The sequence below is a fragment of the Grampus griseus genome (genome assembly GCF_964374135.1).
Source record: "Grampus griseus genome assembly, chromosome: X".
Lineage (NCBI taxonomy): Eukaryota > Metazoa > Chordata > Mammalia > Artiodactyla > Delphinidae > Grampus > Grampus griseus.
This window is the reverse complement of record NC_138999.1, coordinates 13,909,019-13,934,404: the sequence shown is the minus strand read 5'-3', so window position 1 is coordinate 13,934,404 and position 25,386 is coordinate 13,909,019. Positions and strand designations below refer to the sequence as shown.

At 40.6% G+C, this 25,386-nt stretch overlaps 1 protein-coding gene across 9 annotated transcripts in view; it reads right to left on the bottom strand.

The window, feature by feature from the left end:
• Window positions 1-25,386, bottom strand: part of REPS2 (RALBP1 associated Eps domain containing 2) — a 225,885-nt gene that overhangs the window by 56,438 nt on the left and 144,061 nt on the right. For all 9 annotated transcript variants that reach the window (XM_082681115.1, XM_082681117.1, XM_082681121.1 and 6 more), the window contains one exon: window positions 2,149-2,210. In XM_082681115.1, coding sequence (XP_082537241.1) covers window positions 2,149-2,210 — 62 coding nt within the window. The remainder of the gene's footprint in view (window positions 1-2,148; window positions 2,211-25,386) is intronic.

The following is a 25,386-nucleotide window of genomic DNA, read 5'->3' as shown; positions in this document are numbered from 1 at the left end:
GAAAGACTGAAACATATAGGTGCTCCATACAGATGGTTAGGTGACTTTCTCCTGGGGCCAACAGTAGGAATTTGACACGGCACAAAGACTAAACACCACCATGTGTGGATCAGCCAGGACTTCCTCTGTTGACCGTGTGTGTCCCACGTACAGTGGGCGAGGAGGGGAGTGTAGGGGAGCGAAGTGGTGGAGGGCTCTTCTGCCTGCTTTTCGTACACACCTGTTTCTATAGTCTGAAAACTCCATAGTTAGGCAGCTGAGCTGGAGGCTTGGGCGGAGTGCTAGGCTCACTGTTTATACATTGTGATGGGAAATCTGATAGACAAACAAGCAGTCTCTTTCGTTAACAGTTGACTTCAGAATTCCCAGGTCCCCACCAGCTCCTCAGTCATCAAGCCCCAGAGCAGGCAGGAAGCCCACCTAGAGCAGCTCAGATGAGGACTGCTGATAGCGGCAGCACGGTTCACAACCGGGAACTAACTACTGTCACTTGTGCAGCAGGAGAAACATAAGGAGGTTGGTCACAAAAGCCCTTTCAGACAAGTGTTCCAAGCATTCATCCAGGTGGCTCCCAAGTCCTGGTCTGAAACCAGCAGCTGGTAGATAAGCACCTCCGGAACGCCCACTAATGTTGCTGTGACAGGCTTGCTGTTGGTGTAAATCAGGAGCATCAGCTCATCTAGGTCCTCCTGGGGGACATGGTGAAAGCCTCAACTGCCAGCGCAATGGAGCCCTGTCTTCCTGTACACACGGATACTTTGACTCCAACAATGGGAAGGGGGAGGAAGCTTCAGGAGATGGACCTTGGCTCTACTGTTTACTAGCTATGTCACCTTGGGTAACTTGCTTAACCCCTGTATGCTTCAACTTCTTCATCTGTTTTTTTTTGGTTTTTTTTTAAGGTTAATATTTATACCTACACTTCATAGGGTTTTTGTGAAGATTAAATAATGCATTGAAAGCACTTAGCACAAATGCGTGCTCTACTACAGATGCTCAGTAAACACAGCTAATAATTTAAATGAGTAGAAATCACAGGCAAGGAAGGGCAAGGATGGAACTAAAGCTTGGCAGTAGTAAATAGCAGGGACTCAATAAACACTTGTTGACTGGTTAATTAACCTCTCGTAAAGCTAACACTGGAATATTGAAAAAACGGTTCTCACTTATTTATATGTGGGTCAGGAGGAAGAGGGGTTTAATTACCCTTCAAACTGAAGGAGGAAGCCCATGTCTCATGGTATTTGCATCTCGAGGTTGAGTGGACACTAAAGACCACCTAATTCTCTAAAAGAAGGACAAGCCAATGTTTAAAGTGGTTTCAGTGACTCAGCGAGTCCTGAGATGCACCATATGGAAACGTATGCTCTGAACTACCCAGAGCAATGAGGTAGAAACTGGGTCGCTTTATAGAGAAATTTCTCAACATTTCCTGCCCAAAGTCAGAGAGAGTCTTTAAAGATAGTTTCTTCAGGAGCAATTAATGAAAGGAAGGATCTGTAGCACTCTTTACCACACTCCACGGATTTGCTGTTCTGCTTCTCATTTTCAACTCTACAAAGAGTGTTCATGTAAAAGGCCATAGTAGCACACGTCAACAAGGCGGAATTGATTCACAGGTGAAACAGATTCGGGTGATACAGTCTCCCAACGCTGCTGATTCAGCTTTTTGTCCCGAAGGAAAATACCATCCTAAAAAAAGCACTGTGGGTGCACTAACTCCATGCTGAGGACCATTTATTTTTAGTTTATGCAGAATTAACACAGCTCCTAAAACACTGAGGAAAATATAGGCACTCAGACTGCACATACTACACAGAAAAGCCACGTTCCCCAGCACCAATCGGAGAGGCACCCCTTCTGCTCCTCTCTCTGTAATGAAGACCACATGCAACCCTCTACAGCCAAGACTGAACTGTTTCACACATTTGCTTGGTTGCTTATTGAGGAAACTGTCCCCTTTCCACATGAGGCTGGGGGCTGGCTGGATAGGAAGAAATTCAACCCCACTCTGCTCTCCCAGTCCAGTCCAGACATCATCTTGGGAACTTGACCAGCCAGTTCTGTGGTGATCAACCCTCGCAAAGGAACCACAGTGGGAGGACAACTGCCTACTGACAGTTCTCAGAAACCAACGTCGTCTCCTACCTGCGATGGACAAGGTCTCGGAGGAAGTGCGGGTGGTGGAGGTAACAATCCTGACTTAGAAGCTGAAAAGAAAAATACACACTGTTAAGGACCACCGAAAACAACACACAGCACTCTTCCACTTGTTAACTGGGAAGAGCTATCGCATTTAACAATTTTAAATTTTTAAAATCTATCTGAGGGCTTTTTTTTCCTTAAAAAAAAAATGAGTACATGCTATTTCCAATCCCTTTTTCATTTTCCTCCTATCCAAAATCCAAATATCTATATAGGCTGTTGTGATTAAGACAGTGTAAAACAGTAAGGAAATGACACTCTTTGATCAAAAGACTGGAACCCAGCACGGACGGGAAGGACAGTCAATCCCCAATTAATCTGATGTTAATTATTTAGTTTCAAATACTCTAGGCCCTTTGACTCCTCTCCTATTTCTCCCAAGCTCTCAGCCATTACACTGCTCATTAGCTTGAGTTGGGAGCCAGAAATCCAGAATCCCAACAAGGCAGCACTGCTGCCCTGTGAGTGGGTCTGAGAGCAGTAGGAGAGGCTGCAAATGATGGACTAAAATGATATTTAGGGATTCTTCAAAGATCTCAATTTCCTTTTCGCCCTCTGATCCTTATTATCAGGGATAATTAAATCTGTTTCTAAAAAAATCTGGCCCCATTTGAAGCATCTTCTGAAAGAAAGTTTCATTCTAACCTTTTAAAAAATTTTTGTGAGATGCAGAGAAAGCTGGAGTTAAGCCAAGAATGTCTGAGTTGTAATTTAACAATGAAAACAAACATCTGCTATCGAATTATAAATAAGGCCCATGATCACACGCAAGAAATAAGTTTATCATCACACACTGGCCAAGTTAAACCACATTCTTTACAAACTCCTTAGAAAAGCACACCATGCTCTATATAACTATATGCAGTTTATTTCCAAATCTGTAATATGTGGCCTAATATTTAAACAACTTTCTATGCCTTAAAAATAATTCATATCCTTTCTCCTGCTGCCAGGACAGGAACTCAGCTCTGTGTTTCCTTGGCAGATTGCGATTCCACTGGGCACGTAGATCTTGGGCTGCGGTTCACCGCACACCCACTACACTCCAGGTGCCCAGGCAGGGCTCCTTAGACCATCCACCATGTGGCTGACATGGTCTTGGTGCTCCAGCCTGCTGTGAGGCTTGACGCTCCCAGGTAGCAGAGCCGAGTTCAGGACACTGGTCCACCAGACCTCTCAGCCCCATGTAATATCAATCAGCAAGAGCTCTCCCAGAGATCTTCGTCTCAACACTAAGACCCAGCTCCACCCAATGGCCAGCAAGCTCCAGTGCTGGACGCCGCATGCCAAACAACTAGCAAGACAGGAACACAGCCCCACCCATCAGCAGAGAGGCTGCCTAAAATCATACTAAGTTCACAGACACCCCAAAACACACCACCGGATGCAGCCCTGCCCACCAGAAAGACAAGATCCAGCCTCACCCACCAGAACACAGGCACTAGTCCCCTCCACCAGCAAGCCTACACAACCCACAGAACCAACCTCAACCACTGGGGGCAGACATCAAAAACAACAGGAAGTACGAACCTGCAGACTGCGAAAAGGAGACCCCAAACACAGAAAGTTAAGCAAAATGAGAAAACAGAGAAACACACAGCAGAAGAAAGAGCAAGGTAAACACCCATCAGACCAAACAAATGAACAGGAAATAGGCAGTCTACCTGAAAAAGAATTCAGAGGAATGACAGTAAAGATGATGCAAAATCTTGGAAACAGAATGGAGAAAATATAAGAAACATTTAACAAGAACCTAGAAGAACTAAAGAGCAAACAAACAATGATGAACAACACAATAAATGAAATTAAAAATTCTCTAGAAGGAATCAAAAACAGAATAACTGAGGCAGAAGAACGGATAAGTGACCTGGAAGATAAAATAGTGGAAAAAACTACCACAGACCAGAATAAAGAAAAAAAAAAGAAAAGAATTGAGGAGAGTCTCACAGACCTCTGGGGCAACATTAAATGCACCAACGTTCGAATTATAGGGGTGCCAGAAGAAGAAGAGAAAAGGAAAGGGACTGAGAAAATATTTGAAGAGATTATAGTTGAAAACTTCCCTAATATGGGAAAGGAAATGGCCAATCAAATCCAGGAAGCACAGACAGTCCCATACAGGATAAATCCAAGAGGAAACATGCCAACACACATACTAATCAAACTATCAAAAATTAAATACATGGGCTCCCCGGGTGGCACAGTGGTTAAGAATCTGCCTGCCAATGCAAGGAACACGGGTTCGAGCCCTGGCCCGGGAAGATCCCACATGCCGTGGAGCAAATAAGCCCATGCACAACTACTGAAGACTGTGTGCCTAGAGCCCGTGCTCTGCAAAATGAGAAGCCACGACAATGAGAATCCCATGCACCGCAAAGAAGAGCAGCCCCCGCTCACTACAACTAGAGGAAACGCGCACACAGCAACGAGGACCCAAGAGAGCCAAAAATAAATAAATAAATACATTTTTTTAAATTAAGTACAAAGAAAAAATATTAAAAACAGCAAGGGAAAAACAACAAATAAAATACAAGGGAATCCCCATAAGGTTAACAGCTGATCTTTCAGCAGAAACTCTGCAAGCCAGAAGGGACTGGCAGGACATATTTAAAGTGATGAAAGGGAAAAAACTACAACCAAGATTACCCTACCCAGCAAGGTTCTCATTCAGATTCCATGGAGAAATTAAAACCTTTACAGACAAGCAAAAGCTAAGAGAATTCAGCACCACCAAACCAGCTTTACAACAAATGCTAAAGGAACTTCTCAAGGCAGGAAGCACAAGAGAAGGAAAAGACCTATAACAACAAGCCCAAAACAATTAAGAAAATGGGAATAGGAACATACATATCAATAATTACCTTAAATGTAAAAGGATTAAATGCTCCAACCAAAAGACTGGCTGAATGCATACAAAAACAAGACCCATGTATATGCTGTCTACAAGAGACCCACCTCAGACCTTGGGACACATACAGACTGAAAGTGAGGGGATGGAAAAAGATATTCCATGCAAACGGAAATCAAAAGAAAGCTGGAGTAGCAATACTCATATCAGATGAAATAGACTTTAAAATAAAGAATGTTACAAGAGACAAGGAAGGACACTGCATAATGATCAAGGGATCAATCCAAGGAGAAGATATAACAATTGTAAATATTCATGCACGCAACATAGGAGCACCTCAATACACAAAGCAAATGCTAACAGCCATAAACGGGGAAATACACAGTAACACAATCATAACAGGGGACTTTAACACCCCACTTTCACCATTGGACAGATCATGCAAAATGAAAATAAACACGGCAACACAAGCTTTAAATGATACATTAAACAAGATGGACTTAATGGATATTTATAGGACAATCCATCCCAAAACAACAGAATACACTTTCTTCTCAAGTGCTCATGGAACATTCTCCAGGATAGATCATACCTTGGGTCACAAATCAAGCCTTGGTACATTTAAGAAAACTGAAATCCTATCAAGTATCTTTTCAGACCACAACGCTATGAGACTAGATATCAATTACAGGAAAAAATCTGTAAAAAACACAAACACATGGAGGCTAAACAATAAACCTAGAAACAAATGACAATGATAACATGACGACCCAAAACCTATGGGATGCAACAAAAGCAGTTCTAAGAGGGAAGTTTCGAGCAATACAATCCTATCTCAAGACACAAGAAAAATCTCAAATAAACAACCTAACCTTACACCTAAAACAATTAGAGAAAGAAGAACAAAAAACCCCAAAGTTAGCAGAAGGAAAGAAGTCATAAAGATCAGATCAGAAATAAATGAAAAAAATGAAGAAAACAATAGCAAAGATCAATAAAACTAAAAGCTGGTTCTTTGAGAAGATAAACAAAATTCATAAACCATTAGCCAGACTCATCAAGACAAAAAGGGAGAAGACTCAAATCAACAGAATTAGAAATGAAAAAGGAGAAGTAACAACTGACACTGCAAAAATACAAAGGATCATAAGAGATTACTACAAGCAACTATATGCTAATAAAATGGACAACGAGGAAGAAATGGACAAATTCTTAGAAAAGCACAATCTTCCAAGACTGAACCAGGAAGAAATAGAAAATATAAACAGACTAATCACAATCACTGAAGTTGAAACTGTGATTAAAAATCTTTCAGCAAACAAAAGCCCAGGACCAGATGGCTTCACAGGCGAATTCTACCAAACGTTTAGAGAAGAGCTCATACCTATCCTTCTCAAACTCTTCCAAAATATAGCAGAGGGAGGAAAAACCCCAAACTCATTCTACGAGGCCACCATCACCCTGATACCAAAACCAGACAAAGATGTCACAAAGAAGAAAACTACAAGCCAGGGCTTCCCTGGTGGCACAGTGGTTGGGAGTCCGCCTGCCGATGCAGGGGACACGGGTTTGTTCCCTGGTCCCGGAGGATCCCACATGCCGCGGAGTGGCTGGGCCCGTGAGCCATGGCCCCTGAGCCTGCGTGTCAGGAGCCTGTGCTCTGCAACGGGAGAGGCCACGACAGTGAGAGGCCCGTGTACCGCAAAAAAAAAAAAAAAAACCTACAAGCCAATATCAGTGATGAACATAGATGCAAAAATCCTCAACAAAATACTAGCAAACAGAATCCAACAACACATTAAAAGGATCATACACCAAGATCCAGTGGGGAAGGATCATACACCATGATCCAGTGGGGTATATCCCAGGAACGCAAGGATTTTTCAATATACGCAAATCAATCAATGATACACCATATTAACAAACTGAAGGATAAAAACCATATGATCATCTCAGGAGACGCAGAAAAAACTTTTGACAAAATTCAACACCCATGGGCTTCCCTGGTGGCACAGTCGTTGAGAGTCCGCCTGCCGGTGCAGGGAACACAGGTTCATGCCTCGGTCCGTGAAGATCCCACATGCCGCGAAGCAGCTGAGCCCGTGAGCCATGGCCACTGAGCCTGCGCGTCCGGAGCCTGTGCTCCGCAACGGGAGAGGCCACAACGGTGAGAGGCCCGCGTACAAAAAAAAAAACAAAACACCCATTTATGAAAAAAATGCTCCAGAAAGTAGGCATAGAGGGAACTTACCTCAACATAATAAAGGCCAGGGCTTCCCTGGTGGTTCAGTAGTTTAAGGGTCCACCTGCCGACGTGGGGGACACAGGTTCGTGCCCCGGTCCGGGAAGATCCCACATGCCGCGGAGCGGCTGGGCCCGTGAGCCATGGCCGCTGAGCCTGTGCGTCTGGAGCCTGTGCTCCGCAACGGGAGAGGCCACAACAGTGAGAGGCCCACATACCGCAAAAAAATAAAAAATAAAGGCCATATACGACAAACCCACAGCCAACAAAATTCTCAATGGTGAGAAACTGAAACCATTTCCACTAAGATCAGGAACAAGACAAGGTTGCCCACTGTCACCACTGTCATTCAACATAGTTTTGGAAGTTTTAGCCACAGCAATCAGAGAAGAAAAAGAAATAAAAGGAATCCACATCGGAAAAGAAGAAGTAAAACTGTCACTGTCTGCAGATGACATGATACTTATAAACAGAGAATCCTAAAGATGCTAACAGAAAACTACTAGAGCTAATCAATGAATTTGGTAAAGTAGCAGGATACAAAATTAATGCACAGAAATCTCTTGCATTCCTATATACTAGTGATGAAAAATCTGAAAGAGAAATTAAGGAAACACTCCCATTTACCACTGCAAGAAAAAGAATAAAATACCTAGGAATAAACCTACCTAAGGAGACAAAAGAACTGTATGCAGAAAACTATAAGACACTGATGAAAGACATTAAAGATGATACAAACAGATGGGGAGACTTACCATGTTCTCGGATTGGAAGAATCAACATTGAGAAAATAACTATACTACCCAAAGCAATCTACAGATTCAATGCAATCCCTATTAAACGAACAATGGCATTTTTCACAGAACTAGAACAAAAAATTTCACAATTTGTATGGAAACACCAAAGACCCGAAGAGCCAAAGCAATCTTGAGAATGAAAAACGGAGCTGGAGGAATCAGGCTCCCTGACTTCAGACTATACTACAAAGCTACAGTAATCAAGACAGTATGGTACTGGCACAAAAACAGAAAGATAGATCAATGGAACAGGACAGAAAGCCCAGAGATAAACCCACGCACATATGGTCACCTTATTTTGACAAAGAAGGCTAGAATATACAATGGAGAAAAGACAGCCTCTTCAATAAGTGGTGCTGGGAAAACTGGACAGCTACATTAAAAGAATGAAATTAGAACACTCCCTAAGACTGTATATAAAAATAAACTCAAAATGGATTAAAGACCTAAATGTAAGGCCAGACACTATAAAATCCTTAGAGGAAAACATAGGCAGAACACTCTATGACATAAATCACAGCAAGGTCCTTTTTGACCCACCTCCTAGAGAAATGGAAATAAAAACAAAAATAAACAAATGAGACCTAATGAGACTTAAAAGCTTTTGCACAGCAAAGGAAAACGTAAACAAGACGAAAAGACAACCCTCAGAATGGGAGAAAATATATGCAAACGAACCAACTGACAAAGAATTAATCTCCAAAATATACAAGCAGTTCATGCAGCTCAATATCAAAAAAACAAACAACCCAATCCTAAAATGGGCAGAAGACCTAAATAGACATTTCTCCAAAGAAGATATACAGTTTGCCAACAAACACATGAAAGGATGCTCAACATCACTAATTATTAGAGAAATGTAAATCAACTACAATGAGGTATCACCTCACACTGGTCAGAATGGCCATCATCAAAAAATCTACAAACAATAAATGCTGGAGAGGGTGTGGAGAAAGGGGAACCCTCTTGCACTGTTGGTGGGAATGTAAATTTATACAGCCACTATGGAAAACAGTATGGAGATTCCTTAAAAAACTAAAAATAAGGGACTTCCCTGGTGGCACAGTGGTTAAGAATCTGCCTGCCAATGCAGGGGACACAAGTTCAAGCCCTGGTCACGAAGATCCCACATGCCATGGAGCAACTAAGCCCATGCGCCACAACTACTGAGCCTGTGCTCTAGAGCCCATGAGCCACAACTACTGAGCCCACGCGCCACAGTACTGAAGGCTATGCACCTAGAGCCTGTGCTCTGCAACAAGAGAAGCTACTGCATTGAGAAGCCCGTGCACCACAACTAAGAGTAGCCTCCGCTCACTGCAACTAGAGAAAGCCCACGCACAGCAACAAAGACCCAATGCAGCCAAAAATAAATTAATTAATTGAAAAACAAAACAAACAAACAAAAAAACTAAAAATAGAACTACCATATGATCCAGCAATCCCACTACTGGGCATATACCCTGAGAAAACCATAATTCAAAAAGAGTCATGTACCACAATGTTCACTGCAGCTCTATTTACAATAGCCAGGACATGGAAGCAACCTAAGTGTTCATTGACAGACGAATGGATAAAGAAGATGTGGCACATATATACAATGGAATATTACTCGGCCATAAAAAGAAATAAAATTGAGTTATTTGTAGTGAGGTGGATGGACCTAGAGTCTGTCATACAGAGTGAAGTAAGTCAGAAAAAGAAAAACAAATACCATATGCTAACACATATATATGGAATGTAAAAAAAAATGGTTCTGAAGAACCTAGGGGCAGGACAGGAATAAAGATGCAGACACAGAGAATGGACTTGAGGACACGGGGAGGGGGAAGGGTAAGCTGGACAAAGTGAGAGTGGCATGGACATATATACGCTACCAAATGTAAAACTGATAGCTAGTGGGAAGCAGCTGCATCACACAGGGAGATCAGCTCGGTGTTTTGTGACCACCTAGAGGGGTGGGATAGGGAGGGTGGGAGGGAGATGCAAGAGGGAGGGGATATGGGGATATATGTATACATATAGCTGATTGTTATACAGCAGAAACTAACACAGCATTGTAAAGCAATTATTCTCCAATAAAGATGTTAAGAAAATAATTATTCAGATAACAAAAAAATAAAATAAAATAAATCATAGCAATGTGCCAAGAACATAAAGGTTTTTGCATATCCCTTTCGATTTGACCCAGCTAGATCAGACGAGCTAGAAGGTGGAGCTCAGGGCTTTCCACAAAGGTAACTCAGAGTAATTTCATAGAGATTTTCCTCCTGAGTCAGTGCATGGATGTGGTACAACCATGTTGGCCCATCAGTGATTTCTCTCAATCTGTCTTTCATTAACATTTATGAAACACAGCAGTGAGTCAAAACTTCAGAGGTGGTGAGACCTTGAACAGCCTTCGGTAACAAAGCATGTAGCAAGAGAGAATGACAAAAGCCTCAGGAATTATCCACCTCAGGGCCCCCACTCTACAGGTCCTCATGGATTGGGCCTTTAAATTACGGGTTACTTTAAAAATAAAATGAAAAAACCAACAAAACACAAAATTTATGCTTGCTTTTAAAAGAGAGGTCTCGCACCAGAATGAAGTGTATGTTAAAACAACCCTTCAGGGCTTCCCTGGTGGCGCAGTGGTTGAGAGTCCGCCTGCTGCTGCAGGGGACACAGGTTCGTGCCCCGGTCCGGGAGGATCACACCTGCCGAGGAGCGGCTGGGCCTGTGAGCCACAGCCGCTGGGCCTGCGCGTCCAGAGCCTGTGCTCTGCAGCGGGAGAGGCCACAAGGGTGAGAGGCCCACGTACCGCAAAAAAAAAAAAAAAAAAAAAAAAAAAAGCAACCCTTCATTAACAAAAGAGGACTAAGAAGCAATAAGCCATTTAATTAAATGACTTCTGATTCCAGCCAAGATGGACTAACAGAGGCCACATTCACCCTCCCCTTTTCAACAGCCAGAAACAAACATATAGATGTTTTTTATATAAAACAAACAGTTCTTAAGACACCAGAAAATCAGGCAACAAAAGACAGTGATCCCTGAGAGACAGGAAACAAACCAGGTGAGCTCTGTGACTCACTGTCCCTGCTGACAGCCCTGCGAGTTACTAGAAACAGAACCTGCCTCCAGATTCACATCTGATTAATTTCATTTTTACTATTATTTTTCAAAACAAATGCGCTGTATTTGTAAAAGATGATGTAAGGGTATGTTGTGAATATACTTTGGGGTAAAATTACATCATAAATATTAACAGCAGTTTTCTTTCCTCTTTCCAGTACCTTTATCTATTTCTTCCTTACCTGGCTACAACACCTACTATAGAGTCAAATAACGGTGACATGAGCATTCTTGTCTTCTCTTGATCTCAAAGCTAAGGCTTTCACTATTTCACCATTAAGTATGGCATTTGCTGTAGGTTTGTTGTAGATACCCCTTAATGGATTACAAAAATTCCCATTTATTTTGAGACTTTTTTTCATGATAACTTCATTGTCAAATTTTAACCAAAGCCACATCTCTATCTGTTGAGGTGATGGTATGGTTTTTTCCCTTATGATTTATTAATATGGTAAATTACACTATGAATTTCTTAATATTAAAACACTCTTGCAGACCTAGGATAATCCCAACTTGGTCAGGTTTTTCTATCTGCTAGATTTAGTTGGCTAATACTTTGTTTAGGATTTTTGCAACTATATTCATGAGTTCGACTGACAAGTCAGTTTCCTTTGATATGCTTGATTCGGCTGGAGAGTGTTCCCCCTGTCTATGCTCTGGAATAGGTTGTATGAGATCAAAAATTGTTGTTGTTGTTGAATGTGAGGTAAAACATGACAGCAGAGCCATCCGGGCCTCAGTTTTCTTTGAAATGAGATTTTTAATGATTTCACTTCTCTAACTATTACAGGATTATTCAGACTTTCTAATTCTTGTCAGTGTTGATAAATGATATTTTTCTAGACATTTATTCATTTTCTCTAATAAATTTTCATATTTACTGCCATAAAGGTGTTCAAACCCCCCTTATCGTCTTAATCTCTGCATATGTAATTTTCTTTTTCCATTCCTAATACCATTTGTGTCATCACTCTAGTTTTCTTTCATCAATCTCACCTGACATTTGTCAAGTTTTAGTACTCTTCAAAAAGCCAATCTTTAACTTTTTTGAGCCTCTGAATTACATGCTTCTCTTCTGTTCAATTCGTGTCTGCTCATCTCCTTCCGTTTACTTTCTTTGGGCTCATCCTATTGTTCTTTTTCTAGCTTAAATTGGTTGCTTGGCTCATTAACTTCCAGCTTTTCTTCTTTTCTAACGTAAACATTTAGGGTTATAAACTTTCTTCCAAGTATCTCTTTAATATACTCCCATAGCTTTTGATATGTGATACCATTCAGTTTTTAAATTTTCCTGATTTCCATTACAATTTCTTTCATGATAATACCTTGTGTCTGAAGTTCATCCTTTAGAATTTCCTTTATTGAGAGCCCATTAGTAGCAAGCTTAGTCGTTTTAACTAAAAACTCTTTATTTTGCCCTCATTCTTGAAAGGTGATTTCACTGAGTACAGAATTCTAGACTGATAGCCATTTTCTCCCAGCACATTGAAAATAACATTTCACTGTCTTCTGGCTTCCATTATTGCTGTTGAGAAGTCAGATGTCAACAGAATCATTGTTTTTGGTAGGTGGTCTGTCTTCACTCTGGTTGCTTTTAAGATCTACTCTTTGTTTTTGGTACCCTGCAGTACTAATCTTACTTTGCATCTGCATGTGTATTTCTTCACCTACTTTTTCTTTCATAAGCTGCTAAGCGTTGTCAGAATTTCTGAACCACGTGGCATCCCATTAACTTTGGGAAACTGTAAGCGATTCTTCAAATAATCTTTCCACCATTTTCTCTCACCTCTCCTTCTGAAGCTCTTTGTCTAACCGTGAGGTACCCTGGATAATTTTCTATTATCTGCTGTCCAATTAAGCAGTTCCCTCTTCAACTATACTTAATGTCCTGTTAAGCCTGTCTTTCATTTTATTTCAATTACTAAATTTTTCATTTCTAGGAGTTCTATTTGGTCTTTTTTCAAAATGGCTTTTTCATTTTTATAATTGATTGGCTACTTACTCATTTTCTTCATCTCCTTTTCTTTCAATATACTAAACATATTACCTAACACTCTGTGTCTGATAATTCCAAAATCTGAGGGGTTTGTATTTCCTACTGTTTTGTTGCTTCTGTGGGCTCTCTCTCATTGTGTTCCACTTCCTAGAGTGCTTGGCAACCTTTAACTCTGAATGCAACCTTTAATTCTAAACGTTACCTACAGGAATACTTCGGGGCCTAAGCGGGAAGTGGGTTCCTCTTCTATTACTTCTGCCAGAAATCTAAAGGCACTACCAACCCGGGACCACTTTAAACTAAAATCTTGGTTTGATAATGTGTAGGATTCCTAGTTTCTGCTGTCCTGATATTTTGTTAAATGTCCTATAAATACGACTTTTGAGTAAAGATAGTAGTTTGAATGTCTGCAACTAATCTCACTCTTACCCCATCAACAGAACAGTGATGAGAACTGTTAAAATTTTCTTGTTTAAATTGTTTAAATTTGGAATTGGGAAAAAGGATAAGTGACTGATAGCTGAATGAGCAGTAGAGAAGGCAGAGAGTAACCAATTTGGACCAGAGAAGCTTCCAGTTCTCAAGAGCTGGTGACACCAAACTCTTCAAGAAGTAGGGGTAAAATGAGGAAAGTAGGGGCTTCCCTGGTGGCTCAGTGGTTGAGAGTCCGCCTGCCGATGCAGGGGACACAGGTTCGTGCCCCGGTCTGGGAAGATCCCACATGCCGCGGAGCGGCTGGGCCCGTGAGCCATGGCCACTGAGCCTGCGTGTCCGGAGCCTGTGCTCCGCAATGGGAGAGGCCACAACAGTGAGAGGCCCACGTACCGCAAAAAAAAAAAAAAAAAAATGAGAAAAGTAATGAAAAGTAAAGAAAGTTAACTGATAGGGGATCCTATTTCCCATCCTTCAGGAGAAGGGCGTAGACCCTTGAAGATCTGGTTCCAGCTACACCTCATGCTGTTTTGGGCTTCAGGATCCCTGCTCCTGTGGTCCCTTCTGCCTCTAATGCACCTGGATAACTCAGAATATAGTAAGTGACCAACAAATATTTGTTTGAACTACCATAAGAAAGAACTATACTATTATGCTCCATTCCTACATTTTAAAAAAGCTGATTGAAGGAGTTTAGGAGCAGTTAGATTCTGAGATTTTTCTCACACATTCTGCACAGTTTCAGCCTTTCTCCCACTCCAGAAAAATGCTAGAAATATTTTCTTCTCCAGGGAGGACACAAGGGCCAGGTGAAGGCACAGGGGCCACACTGAAAACAGTAAATGTAGAACTCTGGACGCTGAGACACTTCCAGCCCTCTCCCTATCTGCTCCCAGACTATTTTACCCAGAGACTAGAAAACTGTGCTCCAGGGAATTGGACCAGCCAAGATGGAAGATCTAGATATCAACATCAAGAGATCTCCAAGAAGATGGTTCAGCCAGATCATTCTACCATGACGCCCATGCATGGCAAGTCCCATCCATTTACTCATGAATTCCAATCAGCTTTTTAGCCCCCATTCTTAAATATAAGCAGGTGATGAACTACCACCAGGTATCTGCAGAAAATTTTCTAACCTAAGACAGAGCAATAAAAATAGAAAACAATTGGCCTCAAAGAAACAGATTAGATCTATACAAGGAGAAAAAATTTAATGTTATTAATATCATCAGAATGATTATTCGGTTTAATCCAGAAATATTTAAACATTTACTATGTCCCAGGCACTGTTTAAGGTGCTGGGAAAATATCAGTAGGAAAAAAATACACAGGAAAAAAAGTCTTATCCGCATGAAGCTTATATTTCATTGATAAGACAGATAATGGGGTAGGAGTGAGGGATGAAATTTTTAATACAGTCAACAGGGAAAGCCTCAATAAGAGATAAAAAATGTTATTTGCAAAGATGAAATAATGGGATGTTACTGAAAACAGAATATTCAAAAAATTAAAAAGAGCACTTGGAAATTAAAAACATGACAGCAGAAGAGGAAAAGCTTAATAGAAAGGTTCAAAGTCTAAGGAAATCTCAAAGAAAGTAGGGAAATATCCAAACAAAAGTTCCACAAAAAGAAATAGAGAAAATAGTAATAAATCAATTAACTAGTTCAAGAAAACTTCCCAGAAATGAAGAATATGAGTTTCTAAATTAAAAGAGCTCACGGAGGGACTTCCCAGGTGGTGTAGTGGTTAAGAATCTGCCTGCCAATGCAGGGGACATGGGTTCGAGCCCTGGTCCGAGAAGATCCCACATGCTGCAGAGCACCTAAGCCCGTGCGCCACAACTACTGAGCCTGCGCTCTAGAGCCTACGAGCCACAACTACTGAGCCCGCGAGCCACAACGACTGAAGCCCACATGCCTAGAGCCCTTGCTAGAGAAGCCCACGCACCGCAACAAAGAGTAGCCCCCACTCGCCACAACTAGAGAAAGCCCGTGCGCAGCAACGAAGACCAAACGCAGCCAAAAATAAATTAATTAAAAAAAAGAGTCACTGTTTTTGAAAAAATAAAAAAATAAAATAAAAGAGCCCACTGAGTACCCAGGACAGTGGAAGAAAACAGACCCATGGCACGGCACATCAACGTGAAATTTCAAAAAACTGGAGTTAGAAGGTTCTACTATTTTCCACCAGGGGGTGGGAGAGGAGGGAAGTCTACATACAAAGGATCAGATGTCCAAATGGTTTTAGATTTCTTATTATACCACTGGAAGCTAGAATTCATTGGAGCAGTACCATCAAAATTCTGAAGGAATCTGATTTCCAACCTATGATTATATACCCAAACTAGCAGCCTGCATGATGGTTCAATTAAAGATATTTTTAGACATTCAAGGTCTCAAATTGAGCACCATGTACCCTTTCCAGGAAAGCTACTCAAGGATGTGCTCTACCAAGACAAGAGTAAACCAAGAAAGAGTAAGACATGAGGTACAGGATAAAGGAGATCCAACATGGGAGAAATAGGAAGGGGATCCTTGGATGACAGTATAGGAGAAGCCATGATGAAAACTACATACCAGGCATAGAACATAATCATTTTAGATTTCCTCAAAAAGATGAAACTAATACCTGATGTTTCAGAATTTCATAAGAGTAACCTTAGAAAACTGAGGGAGTCTACAGTTGATTCAGGGGAAAGTACACTAAAAAGAAACAAGATGATTATTCACTCCAAAGCAAACAAAAATCTGTGCAGTAGGAAAAGTGAAAAATTTTCTATATGACTACATAGCCATAGTAATAATATAAACACTTAATATTAATCTATCCAAAATGATAATAATACTATATTGGTGGGGTGGAAGAGGGGAAAGGTGACAGGGGAGGGAAGACAGTAAATGACTAAAATTGTAAAGTCAACAAGAGGTTATACAAGTATCTTATTGGGTCTTAGTTGCGGCTTGCCAGCTCCTTAGTTGCAGCACATGGTCTCCTTAGTTGTGGCATGCGAACTCTTAGTTGCAGCATGCATGTGGGATCTAGTTCCCTGACCAGGGATTGAACCCAGGCCCCCTGAATTGAGAGTGTGGAGTCTTACCCACTGCGCCACCAGGGAAGTCCCCTTTCTCTCCTTTCTAATCACAAAAGCATGTGTGAGCCTATGCCTGCCCCCTGATCACCCAGTTACACATAGTGATGGGTTCACTACGTCATATACACACACATATATATATATATATATATATATATATATATATATATATATATGATGAAGTGTGTGCCAGGAGTACCTTTCCAACAATACCTGCCTTGATCCCCTGATAATGACCAACTTACCCTAAAAAAAATAAAAGATCATTAAATTCTCTGTTAAGCGGAATAATTTTTTCACCAGTTAAAAGAAATGTACTTACATATGCCTTGGAACTGTTCAAGAAGGAAAATACTAATGATTGCGTTTGGAAAAGTATTGAAATCAAATTCCATTCTTTCACTTTACAGATGAGAAAATTAAAGCCTGGGGCAGTAAAATGACATCATCAAGGTCACAAGGCTACTGTAATGCAGCAATCAGTATCACATTTTGAACCTATAGGACAAGTAGTGGTAAACAGCAGAAGAGGGCACTGAGATGGGAAATAAGCAGCTGCAAAGGGGTTATTCTATACCCAGAGAATAAGTATGTCAGAAGGCTATAAATCAAGAATACTGAAACTAAAGGATGCTTCTGCATATGCTACAGACCACAAACTCATTTAAGTAAGATGCTAAACACTACCTAAAAATGTGCCACTGCAGCAAATATTTAGCCTTCTGATTCATATGAATGCCTCTTCACAAGCCTACATGTAACTCCCCTGCTTTAAAAAATATTCAGTGTAGTAATGGCATACAGACATACAGATCAATGAAACAGAATGGAGGGTTGCGAAATAAACCCTTATATTTACAATCAAGTGATTTTCGACCAAGATGCCAAGGCAATTCAATAGGGAAAGGGGAATATTTTTTCAACATACAGCACTGGGACACGTGGATATCCACATATAAACAGAGGAACTTAGACCCTTACCTCACACTATACACAAAAATTAAATCAAAATGGATTAGAGATGTGAATGTAAGAGCTAAAATTATAACACCTTTAGAAGCAAACAGGAGAAGATCTTCAAGACCTTGTGTTGAGCAAAGATTTCTTAGCTGTGACACCAAAAGCATGATCCAATCAGGAAAGAATTCATAACTTGCATTCATCAAAATTCAAAACTTTTCTGTTTCAAAAGACACGGTTAAGAAAATGAAAAGACAAGGCACAGACTGGGGGGAAATGTTTGCAAGTCACATGTTTGATAAAAGACTTGTATCCAGAATATACAAAGAACTCCAGAATATACAACTCAACAATAAGAAGACAAACACCCAATTTAAAAGTGAGCAAATGATTTGAGTAGATATTTCACCAAAGAAGATATAGGAATCACTAATAAGCACATGAAAAGATACTCAATATCATTAGCCATCAAGGAAATGCAAATAAAAACCACAGTGAAATACCATGTCATACTTACTAGGATGGCTATAACAAAAAAGATAATAATAAGTGTTGGTGAATATGTTAAGAAATAGTAAGCATTGCTGGTGGGAACGTAAAATGGTACATGAACTTTAAAAACTAGTTTGGCAGTTTCTTTAAAAGTTAAATTTAGGAACTTCCTTGGTGGTCCAATGGTTAAGACTCCGCGCTTCCAATGCAGGAGGCGTGGGTTCGATCCCTGGTCAGGGAACTAAGATCCCACGTGCTACTCGGAGAGGCCAAAAAAAAAAAAAAAAGTTAAATATAAATGTACCATACACCCAGCAATTCCACTCCTAGGTATCTTGCCAAAAGAAATGACAACATATGTTCACACAAGATTTTCATGCATTTAAGTCCTGACATCATTACTCATAATAGGCAAAAAGGAAAATCAACTCAGATGTCCACTGAACTGAAGAATGGATAGACAAAATGGTGTAGCCATACAATGGAATACTATTCATCAATAAAAAGAAATGAAATACTGATACATGCTACAACATGGATGAACCTCAAAAACATTATACAAAGTAAAGGAAGCCAGACACAAAAAATCCCATATTGTATGATTCTATTTATTATGAAATGTCCAGAAAAGGCAAATCTACAGGAACAGAAAGTAGATTAGTAGTTGTCTGGGGCTGGGCATTGAGATTAACTCTAAGGCATGAAGGGATGTTACTGGGGTGCTGAAAATGTTCTAAAACTGGAATATGGTGACAGTAGCAAAATTTCATAAATTTACTAGAGATCATTGAGTTGTTCACTTAAAATGGATGAACTTTATGGTCTGCAAATTATACCTCAATAGTTGTTTTCTTTAAATTGAAGTTGATTTACAATGTTGTGTTAGTTTCCAGTGTATAGCAAAGTGATTCACTTTTTTTATAGATAAAGATATATATTGTTTTTCAGATTCTTTCCCATTATAGGTTATTACAAGATATTGAATATAGTTCCCTGTGCTATGCAGTAGGATCTTGTGGTTTATTCAATATATTTTTTTAAAGCTACGCATGGAGAAAAAGTATAATTAATCATATGCGAATACAGGTGAAACAAGATGGGTGAAACACAGTGATAATTATTGAAGCTACGGGTTCAGCATTCTAGTCCTTTTCTCTCTCTCACAGACACACATAAGGTTTTTGATAATAACTTAATTTTTTAATCATTAAAAGAACAGATATATTCCTAACATCTCCAAGTACTTATGAAGGCAAAACTTCCTTTCCTGTCTCCCTGAAGCACCTCAGGGAAATCTGTCCAACACTGTAAATCACGTAGAAGGAAACATGAAAATGATATTAGTTTCTTGCATATAGAGGGCAACAAATTTATTCTTTAATATATTATTTAACTTTAGATATTAATTAGTGTTATTACCCATAGAAAAATCGTAAGGCATGCTTCCCAAATTAAATTAATATAGATTGCTTTCTCTGACACCAAATCTGCTGCAACAAAAATCTGAACAGAGATTTCCCATCTTCAAAGGATTCTGATGGAGAACAAAACAATTACATTCTCTGGATCTCAGTCTCCTAGCCTGTAATATGTGAGAGTTGGCCAAGATGACAAGAGAACTCAAGTTCTCTTTTAGCACTGACTTTCTATGATTCTAGAATTTATTTGCCAGTGTTTACCAATAACTCCTTGTTCCTGCACCATGGGATATGTGACATGGGTTAGCTAGCTCTCAAATGGAGACACAGAGTTAAATGACAAAAACACATAAGATTTAACTTCAGTGAAAGACAAGTTTCATTTCTCATGTTACATTTACATAAATGTATTTCTCCTAATCATTTTACTACCAAACTCCTTAAATCACCAGCCCTGTGTGTGTGCACACACGTGCGTGGGCACATGCATGCACACGCGAGCATGTGCACGTACGCACAGGTGTGTGTGTTGGAAGGAAGGAAGGTAGGCAGGAAGGAAGGCAGGCAGACAGGCAACCTGGAGAAAGAGTCTATTGGAATTATCTCTGTTCCACGATGAATTTTTAAAATATGACATATAGTCAAACCAACTTTTAGTCTTAAACATTTCAAAATGAATTTGTGATAACTACTTCACACCAAAGTTTCTTAATCACTCCATAACCTTTTGCAATCCGAATTAACCCTACCATGCCAATGGACTCCTCTGACTTCCTACAAACTCCTTCGCCCCTAGTCCCCATTCTCCTTGGCCAGTCAGCGGACTTTTAGACTTACAGTCTCCACCTATTCCTGAAATACACTCCTCCCTGGGTATGCCAGGTCATGGTACTATGTCCCTTACTGAATTCATGTACTCTAATGGCTTCAGGTCCAGTTGTCAAGACAAAGGAATCTAGTGTTTACACAGAAGGTCCTGAAGGGTTTTGAGGAGGGAGGTGACACATCATAGTTGTGCTCAAAACAATTAATCCTGTTGCTCTATGAAGTGAAGAATGAAGCAAGCAAACCAGACTGGAGATTACTTAAGTAGCCTCCCAGGCAAGTGGTAATAAAAACTGAACCAAGGCAGATACCGAAGAAAAACGAACAGAATTTGACTGCAAAAATCATATCCACCCTTCAGAGATTAGCTTACACAAGTCTGCACACCCCTCCCCAACACATCCACAGATCATGCTAGTTAGAAACCACTGAGACTCAGCACCCTTCTCCCATGTAACTGTAATACTGATTGGCACGATGTGGCCATATCCATGTTCCTCTTGGAATTCTCCATAGTACCAAGGACACAGTTAAGTGCTAAGTAAGTACTGGTTAAATGAATAAGACACTCTTCCTGATCACCAGTACTGAAGTCTATTTCAGTTTTCATACAATTCTATAAACTCAAATGCATATAAGGAATTTAGTGATGTACGGACAACTAAATTGTATTGTGGTACTTACTCTTCAGCTCACTAGAATTATATGGGTCATAAGGAAAATGTCCAACAATAGGAAAATGGTTAAATAAGTCATGGCCCAAGTTAATAAAGGTAAAAGAAATAAAATAGAGTATCGCCATTCTGCAACTTCCAATGAAATCATGGATCTATAAGCAGTGGTTTGCTAGAAACAGCTCATACCAGCTTGTGAGAGCCAACTGTGCAGATCTGTCTAAACCCCACATTCAGCGACCCATCAGTAAGAGTGAAATTTGCCATGGCAGGAATGTTTACACCATAAAAACTGATAATGGCCAGTTGTTAACCATTTACTAACATGCCGCTAGATGCAGGCAATGGTGATCAATACCTGATAAAACCATTATTTGAAAGGCTGTTGGGGATCTTTATCATAATGGATGAATCAGGCTAATACTACGTGAACCCACCGATCAATCAAACATGACAAAAACAGAGGCATCAGACATTGAGAACCTCCTAACGTGATGCAGTACGAAGTACACAGTTATCACTTGGACGTCTTCTTGCCGAAAGTAGAATCTGATTCTAAAGAAGTCTAGATCTATCTACTCATTTATAGGAAATACAGGAGATGGAAGAACAGAGAACAAGTCAAATACAGAACGTGGAAATGTCTACGGGGTGGATGATTTTCTTACGAATGAATGAATAGCAAGGGAGGGGTTTAAAAAGGACCCTATCAATAAAAAGAGACTTAACAGATGGCAAAACAAGTACAATATGCATGTTGCACTTGTTTGGATCCTGACTGGAACAAGTCACTATAAAAAAAGACATACTTAAGACAATTCAGGGAATCTGAACGCTGGCTAGATATTAGACGATATTGAGGGATTATTGCTAAGTTTGTTACATATGATAAAGCCTTAGTCATTTTTTTCAAAGGCCTTATCTGTTAGAGATACATATGAAGTATTTATGTATAAAACTATACACTACCTGGGATTTGCATCAAAATAACCTGGGGATAGGGGGTTCTCTACTTTTACACACATTTGAAATTTTCCACAATACAGCTTTTAACAGAGTAGCCAGTGTGTAGAACACATATAAAAAGAATGACATGGGCTTCCCTGGTGGTGCAATGGTTGAGAGTCCGCCTGCCGATGCAGGGGACGCAGGTTCGTGCCCCGGTCCAGGAAGATCCCACATGCCGCGGAGCAGCTGGGCCCGTCAGCCATGGCCGCTGAGCCTGTGCTCCGCAACGGGAGAGGCCACAATGGTGAGAGGCCCGCGCACCGCCAAAAAAAAAAAAAAAAAAAAAAAGAATGACAAAATTACCAGTACTGATATGGATATATCTCCAAGAAATAATATAGTATGAAAAAGCATTGGGGGAAACATGCACAGCGTGACGCCAATTATTTTAAATACAAAAAACAAAAATGATGTCACAGGTACACATATACATTAATAAGTGCACTAGAAAATGTCAGAGAAATACATTCCCAGGGGAGGACACTGGGCTTGGTGGGGATGAGGTTAAGGGACGCATCTGTAATGTATGAATTTTATACACGAGAAAGTATTTTTCTATTACTCAAACGAGTTTTACAAACATTTTAAAAATAAAGGTTACAGTAATATTTCCCACCCCATCCTCCAGAGATTCCAGTCCTGTTCCTCCCCACACTCCCTAGTTAAAGCACTCAGCCAGCAGGGAGGGCTGTAAAACTGGACGGTGGATCTAAAAGAGAAAGCACGCTGCCCAACGGCAGGACCAGCTGTACCCTCACCTCAGTAGGCCTCTGTAAACCTCCAGCTTTTTGTCTTTTACAGATACAAAGCATGCACTGTGCTACTATAGAAACTCTCACATAACTTACTGGAAAAGAAGAAACCTCTATAAATAGAGAAAGGAACAGGAAAAGGCAAAAAGAAGCCAAAGACAGACAGTACACTGCAACCACAGCTTCGAAAGGCTGAGACTGGCCTGAGTCTGGATGAACACACTGAACACTGGCACAGACAAACCTGAAGCACCTGGACTGTATTTTTTTTTTCCCAGTACACAGGCCTCTCACTGCTGTGGCCCCTCCCGCTGCGGAGCACAGATTCCGGACGCGCAGGCTCAGCGGCCATGGCTCACGGGCCCAGCCGCTCCGCGGCACGTGGGATCCTCCCAGAGCCGGGCACGAACCCGCGTCCCCTGCATCGGCAGGCGGACTCCCAACCACTGCGCCACCAGGGAAGCCCCTGGACTGTATTTTTACCTCCAAAAATGTTCACCGAGCCCAACAGCCCAGTCACATCTACTTCTGTATGTTTAAATGAACTTCCAGACTTCAAATCTCATGACAAAGTGACACTATACCTTTTATAAAAGCCAACACCTTTTATCTATCAACCACTGAGAAGCCCAAGGGGAAAACTTAATGAATTCTGAGTGTGTTACTTCTCACGATAGACCCCTCCACAAACAAGACCAGGCCTGAAAGCAAGGATTCAGGTCTAGAAAATTGGAAGGCATTCCCTGGCCCTTCAAAGACAAATGACTGCAGTAGCAGCCAGTTGCCCAGGTCTGGAGATCAATCCCAGTCCTCGGCTGGCTGGTGAAGCAGGCTGAGGCCTGCAACCAACAGGAATAATAGCATTCTGCCTTCTACCCTCTCTTAAGAACTCAATCTGCAGCAGAGGCACCTGAACAGAGAGAGACGTGCCTAGTAAATATCTGGCCAAATAGACAAGTTGGGAGAGGCAAGTAGGGTACAGAGAAGAGAAATACTTGCCCCTTCTTGAGGCAGCAGAGCACAGGCTCCAGCATTGGACTGCATGAGTTTGAGCGTTAGCTCCACCATCAACTAGCTCCATGACCTGGGCCAAATTAACTTCTGTACCTCAGTTTCTGCATCTCTAAAGTAAGGATAAAACAGCATCTACCTCATTAGGATTGTTGTAAGGATAAGAGATGATGCATATAAAGTACTTTAAATGTGTCCTTTGTACAAAGTAAGCCTCGAATTCATATCAGCCGTTAACACTATGATACCTAGTACTTGGTGTTAATGGAGTAGAGAGCCCAGAAACAACTCTTGCAAACAGGGAAACTTCGCTTAGGACAGAGTGGACATTGCATACTGATGGGTAAAGAATATACTATTCAATAAATGGGACTAGATCAATTGGTTTCCCAAATGAGAGAAAAAGTAAAACTGGTTGCAAGCATTCAGTAATGATTCTTTCCATGCTTCCCAAACACTAAAAGGGATTTCCTCCCTGACTTGTGGAAAGATGCAGGATTAGATAAACAGTTTGAAGTCGAATAATGAGTATGTTCCCTACCTCATTATCTAAGTTAAGGATAAGATGTGTCCAGACAACAAATAGACAAGTTCAACAAAGTTACAGGATAAAAGGTCAATATACAAAAAACAATTATATTTCTATACACTAGCAATGAAGATTGCAAAAATGAAATTAAGAAAACAATTTCCTTTAGAATAAAATCAAAATAAATAAAATATAGTCGTTCCTCAGTATCCCTGGGGGATTGGGTCCAGGACCCGCTGTGGATACAAAAATCCAAGGATGCTCAAGTCCCTTATATAAAATGACGTAATACTTGCATATAACCTATGCACATCCTCCCATATACTTCAAATCAGCTCTAGATTACGTATACTACCTAATACAAACGGTTGCTGGTGCACAACAAAGTCAAACTTTGTTGTTTGGAACTTTCTGGAATTTTTTCCCCTAATATTTTCAGTCCACAATTGGTTGAATCAGTGGATGCAGAAACTGAGGATACAGAGGGCTGACTGTAAGAATTTGAAGAAGTACAAATTTGTATGCCGAAAATTACAAAACATTGTTGAAATACTTAAACAAATGAAAATACATTCTTCCATTAAGACTGGAAGACTTAATATTGTTAAAATCAAAAACAGGGCTTCCCTGGTGGCACGGTGGTTGAGAGTCCACCTGCCGACGCAGGGGACACGGGTTTGTGCCCCGGTCTGGGAATATCCCACATGCCGCGGAGCGGCTGGGCCCGTGAGCCATGGCCGCTGAGCCTGCGTGTCCGCAGCCTGTGCTCCACAACAGGAGAGGCCACAACAGTGAGAGGCCCGCATACCGCAAAAAAAAAAAATCAAAAACACCATGTGTACACCATAAATATATACGATTTTTATTTGTCAATTAACCTCAATTAAGTTGGGGAAAAAATATTAATATAGCAATACTAATCAAACTAATCTACAGATTCAATACACTCCCTAACAAAATCCCAGCCGGCTTTTTTTTTTTTT